Source organism: Nansenia antarctica, assembly GCF_963989245.1.
Source record: "Nansenia antarctica genome assembly, chromosome: 10".
NCBI classification, from domain to species: Eukaryota; Metazoa; Chordata; class Actinopteri; order Argentiniformes; family Microstomatidae; genus Nansenia; species Nansenia antarctica.
In genome coordinates, this window is record NC_137680.1 from 14,000,030 (window position 1) to 14,005,916 (window position 5,887).

A 5,887-nucleotide genomic window follows, 5' to 3' on the forward strand; every position below is an offset into this window, starting at 1 on the left:
GCCTGGGCGAGCCGTGTGGGGAAGGCGTGGGAGACTGGTTGGTGGGTGAGTAGGACGGTAGCCTGTAGGGGGTGCCGTTGAAGCTGTACTTTCTCTTCCCCATCCCACCACCACCACCGCCGCCGCCACCACCCCCGCCACCACCCCCGCCACCGCCACCGCCACCGCCACCGCCACCGCCGCCACCGACACCACCGCCTCCGCTGCAGGAGGGGGAGTTGGGGCGGGATCCTCGAAGCCCCTGGCCCGCCCAGGCCTCCTCGGCAGCCGCGGCGATCTGGGGCGAGGTGGAGGGGGAGTGGCGGGGGGAGGCGGAGCGGGGGCCTCCGGCGTGCGGGCAGGAGAGCAAGGTGGAGGAGCCCTTGGGGGAGACGCAGGGGGACTGCCAGGGGGAGTTCTGGGGGGAGTTGTCGTAGTTGTAGAAGCCCGACTCGTAGGACGACGCGTCCGAGTTGCAGCTACGCGAGGAGACGCTGCTAGCGGGGCTGAGGCAGCTGGGGTCGCGGTAGCCGTCGGCGTTGGGGAGGGTTAGCGTCACAATGGAGTTGACCCCCCGTTTGATGATGTGATCCAGGCTGTTGTTGTTGCTGCTGCTCTCCTCCACCTCCTCCTCGGGGAACTGGCTGTAGGCGGTGATCTCGATGCGGGGGCTCTCCAGGGCGGGGGCCCCGTTGGGGCGCAGGCCGTGGTGGGAGTGGGACAGGTAGTAGCCCGATGCCGGGGTGGGGTCATCGTGGAGGACATAGCCCGACTGGTGGCAGGAGGACACGGAGATCACGGGGCTGGACTGGAGGGTGTGGTACTGGGTGGCCAGACAGGGGTTTCCCATGCCCAAGGGCAGGGACAGGCTGACATTCGGAGGGTAGCTGTATGCATCTGGAAAACCAAAACAAACGTGGATTGTTAACATATGGCGATAGGGTGCACAGGAAACCACAATGTCGTAAGTATCAATAGGATGCTCCCGTCTCACTTAAACATCTTGTGATAGATCATTTTTGTTCTCTGGTGATGTTTACAGAACTATTTATTTGAAAAATGTATCAAGACAAACATCGTAGTTGCGTTTGTTTGTGTGCATTCATTCGGAGCTGTTTCTGTCCACAGCAAGCTCCGAGCTCAGAGCAGGCTCCACCAGCAGCAGCAGTGATGGAGAACCTGTGTGATTGATAGCTTCACTCACTGAGTGAATTAGGGTCCTCCCCTGTGGATAGCCGACAGCACTTTGTATTGCTCTGAGCTTGTGATTAAGTCAGAGAGTTTACAGCTGCTGAGGCATCACACACACAGACGCATGCATGCACAGAAATGTATACACACTACAAACGCACATACTCAGATACAACCACACTCTCCTCCGCTGTTATAATTTGAATTATATTGATAATCATCTCCTTGACATTTGATTTTTTTTTTTTTAACTACTTGCTATACTTGCTATCTACCTTACTCCTAAAGCTATAGCCTCCTGATGGTTACTTTACTCAGGCAACTGGATATCACACAGATGCTGAAGGGCATTCCCCTGTTCTAGTGTGCTATATTTGCTAACCGCAACGCTACGCATCACATGAAATGATGAACCTGTCACGCACCACAGAATGAGTGGGTAGACTGTCTAAAATTAGATTATGACAGACTATTTCCAGAAACAGTTGCAGGTCATATTCATAAGAACATAAAGCTCCTTGTATTTGTTTGATATTGTTCAATGAAGCAAAACTGTAGTAATATGAAATTCAAACATCTGCATAAACAAGAGAAATAGTATTGTGGCGAGTTTGTCTCAATAAAGTGTGTGTATAACACAGGAACACAGATTGTATTTTCTGAAATCTCATTAAAATAAAAAAAAAGCCTGACGGAGCACTGACTAGGTAACACCTTTCTACCCTTCTAATTAATATACAGTAATGCTTTACTCATCAAAACTATAAAAAACATGACATGTACAAATACAATACATCAAAACAGGTGATAATGATCAGGGTCAGATATCTAATGGAAAACATTCATAGCCCAAGGCATGGTCCAAACTGTTTAGGTAGGTCACCTTGAAGCCAGGATCAATCACTCCACCATCCCTCCCTCACTCCCTCCAGACACCTCTCCCCCAGCACCACCACCACCACTACCAGACACCTCTCCCCCAGGACCACCACCACCACCGCCACCACCACCACTACCACCACCCACCTCTCTCAGGCCCGGCCCCACGGCCAGGGCCCTGCTCTCCTCCTGGGCTGTACTCAAACAAAAAGTTGAAGTCAAACTCTGGTTCTTCACGGAGGGAACTCATTTTCGGAACTCCAACAGGCTCTACCAGCTCTACAGTAAATCTCTGTCTGTTCTTTTAAAAAATTGTATTTCTGACCTAATTCCTTCAGAGTTAACTGTTCTTGTTCTACTTCTTGTAACTCTGACAGTTCATTCACAAAGGCTTCTGAGGAGAGGCTGCTCTTGTCTCCTGCCCACTTCGCCCAATGTGACACACCTCCTGACCGCCAAGAGCTGATTGACTGACTGACTGACTGACTGCTACAGTAGTTGTGTTTTTCCCTAGCAGGCTCTTCTGTGGTTCCTCTGTGTGTTCCTCAGAAGTGCACTATGCCTCAGCGAACTCTCTGTTTCGAACCCATCTACCCACACACCCACACACACACACACACACACACACACACACACACACACACACACACATTTGGGACTTTCACTCAGTTGCACTCAGCACATTTGAAACTTTTGCATTTCTGTTTCGTATCTAGACTGTGGGTGGCGTGGGGGGGGGGGGGGGGGGTTCTCTCTAGGGAATTGTAGGCTGTCAAAATACAAGAAAAACAACAATTATCACTGTCTCAAACCCTTGCTTTCAGGACAAGAAACTAAATCAAAACATCTGAATAGGACAAGAGCAGTTTGAAGCACTGACAGTCACATATATCAAACATCATGCTTCATATAAAAACCTCTCTCTCTTTCTACAATGTTCTTACACTGTATTTCTATCACCACCCAAAAAAAAATCTTTCTGCAGCACACGGGAGCAACCAAACCAGCGTGACTAAAGAGAAGAAGAGGGTTGTGGTCTAGCCCAGGCCCAAACTGAGAGAAAACCTCAGGGAGAGATAGTTAGTCCCAGATAAAGTCGTCTGTATAGCCTCAAAAACTCAGGGGCCTGAGATCAGTGATCACACGGAACGCCTGGCTGTGGTGGCAAAGTCACCATCGAGAGACAGAGGGGTTTTATGTGTGTGTGTGTGTGTGTGTGGGGGGGTGTATATGTGTGTGGTGTGTGGTGTGTGTGTGTGTGTGTGTGTGTATATATATGTGTGTGTGAGTGTACGAGTGTGTGTGTGTGTGTGTTTCAATAGTGCAGCCGTCAGCAGACTGGTAAAACAGAGTGTGGTTAGGCATATCCCCTATGCCAAGTGAGCTACCCCTCATCCCTCATCAGACACACACACACACACACACACACACACACACACACACACACACACACATATACACACACGTGTCTGCTACCAATTATGAGGCTTACACAGGGACTGAAATGAATAATAATACAGCCGTCCATCGTCTCGAAACCTCAAAGACAAATGAAATCCCAAATCCACCAAAAGTGCACGACATCAGCACTGCAAGGCTTCACGAATTAAGTGTCAAAGCAAAAGGAGCATTGTCAGTGACTAAAGATGGTCCAAATGTATGTGCACACACACAATTCACATAAAAGACACATCTGTATGTGTTAAAGCAAAACAGGGGGAATACGAATGATCTAATAAGGGAACAGATTTTTGCTATTATTCCTGAAATCTAGGCTGTCAGAATGATTCATTAGTCTGTTGCCAATAATCATGGTGAAGTTACAGGAGGTTATGCTATAATCCACACTGAATTTGATTACATTCCCATGAAGTGGTTTGTGTGGTCCCTGTTGGGTGATCATCAAACGGACACCTCGTCCCCCCTCGGATCAGCCTTCTGCTGCTTAATACGATTGCTACTTTATGTTATTGTTTTTTTTATTTATGTCTTTATTTATTATTATTACTGCGTTACACTGTTGAGGGACTAGCTTGCCCTAGGCATTGCATTGCACCGTCTACGGCTGTATTATACATATGACTAGTAAACTTTGATGTGATTTGATTTGATCAGCCACCATAACAGAACAGTATCAAGTAGCCCAGTCGGGCACTTTAGCTTGAGCGACACACCTATTCGTGACGTTAGAATGATAAGGTTCTATCTCCATTTTTGTCAAAATTGAGTTTTTTACATAATCAGATCCATTAGGTGTTTATTAATGCCTGTGTGGTGTTATTTTGAAAATGTTGACATTTTTGAGTTAGTAATTCATAAAATACAAAGGTTCCATCTCACAAAACATAATGGAATGTAAACACTTTGACCCTCAATATCTCTGAACTGCCCTAAACGGAGATAGAACCTTATCATTCTAAACTCACGTATTGGTAACTCACTAAAGGTAGCAGACCATTAGAATTATTGCAAAAATACACGTGTGTGACAACAGTTTGACAGTTTGAATAGCGCGCATGCCTTGATAATAATATCATCAGAGATTTGAGAATAACCGCGCAAAATCTAAGACAATAAAAAGTAAACTACTAAGTAAAAAACACCGGTAGTACAATAATAAGTAACGGGAAACGGCAGTGTTCCAAAGCGCTTAGAGGAGGTCACCGGGCCGGTACGTACCTTCCTCTGCAGACTTCATCTCGGCAGCGAGAGAGGTGAGAAACTGCAATCCTCGTTCCTTCCCCGTTGGTCCAAAATTGAACTTGGAGTTGCCTCTCAAACAGCTGGTATCCTGCATTCAACAAGCGACGGGTCTGCTCTCTGTGGCTGAGACGGGTTTGGGTTATAATAGCGCCAACAGTATAATAACTGCAAGAAAGGGGGGGGGGGGAACGGATGCAAACGGCAAAAACGTGGATTAATTCAAACAAAACAAACGCACTGTCAAAAATGAATAAAACAGGACACGTGAATACAAATGTGAGGTTAATTCAAACACTTGCATCCATGTGACAGACAGCGCGCACCGGGATTTCGCGTGAAAAGATATTGACGCGTAAAGTCGGGCATCTGAAGTCAGAGATACTACAATAATCTTCACAGCAAGAGTAGCTACCTCTCTCTCTCGCACACGGGGGGTTGGATGATGGTTTGATGAGTTTTGCAGTCTCTGGGTTTATGCTAAAGCCTAATTCTGGTTTCCAGAGACTCCCTGTATGTGTGTGTGTGACGCAGCGCTTGTCAGAGGGGCTGGCTTCATCCTTTTTAAAGCTGGAAAACACCTCTCCAAACCGGCGCTCCGCCCCGAGGAATGACGCTATCAGCCCCTGCCAGCTCCTTGCTGGAGGACTGACAAGGCTTGGTCCTCCGTCGAGGGATTCCATAGCTGCAGACGTGGGAGGAGGGAGGAGGGGGGCGAGGGGGGTTGTTTTGGTGATTCCTCTCTGTTTGTTTGGACGTTTCCTAACTCTCTTTTTTAATCTAAAGCAGTGGTTCTCAACCCTCTCCTCGGGGACCCCCAGCCGCTCCACATGTTTTATCGGTTCCACCACCAGCTCACCTGATTCAACTGATCAAGTACAAACCAGAATTGCTTTATACTTGATTAGCTGAATCAGGTGTGCTGTTGGTGGAACAGATCAAACATGTGGAGCGGCTGGGGGTCCCCGAGGAGAGGGTTGAGAACCTCTGATCTAAAGTGTCATAATGAAAATATTTGACCACAATGAATGTGTTCAATTGGAGTGAAAAGAGTATAAGGTATGCCCTCGCTCGTCATGATTTTGCTTTGACAAGTCAACCCAAGTGAGTCAAAAATACACTCGGCCCAGCAAAGTAA

General features: G+C 47.6%; 1 protein-coding gene across 1 annotated transcript in view; it reads right to left on the reverse strand.

The window, feature by feature from the left end:
• The window catches only part of LOC308166670 (nuclear factor of activated T-cells, cytoplasmic 1-like), a gene marked incomplete at both ends in the record, with an annotated part of 64,610 nt that extends 59,764 nt beyond the window's left edge, over positions 1–4,846 (reverse strand). Inside the window, 2 exons of the mRNA XM_080540995.1 lie at positions 1–876; positions 4,729–4,846. The exon at positions 1–876 is cut by the window's left edge and continues 319 nt beyond it. Of these exons, the coding sequence (XP_080397121.1) occupies positions 1–876; positions 4,729–4,846 (994 nt within the window). The remainder of the gene's footprint in view (positions 877–4,728) is intronic.
• Between the last annotated feature and the right edge of the window lie 1,041 nt (positions 4,847–5,887).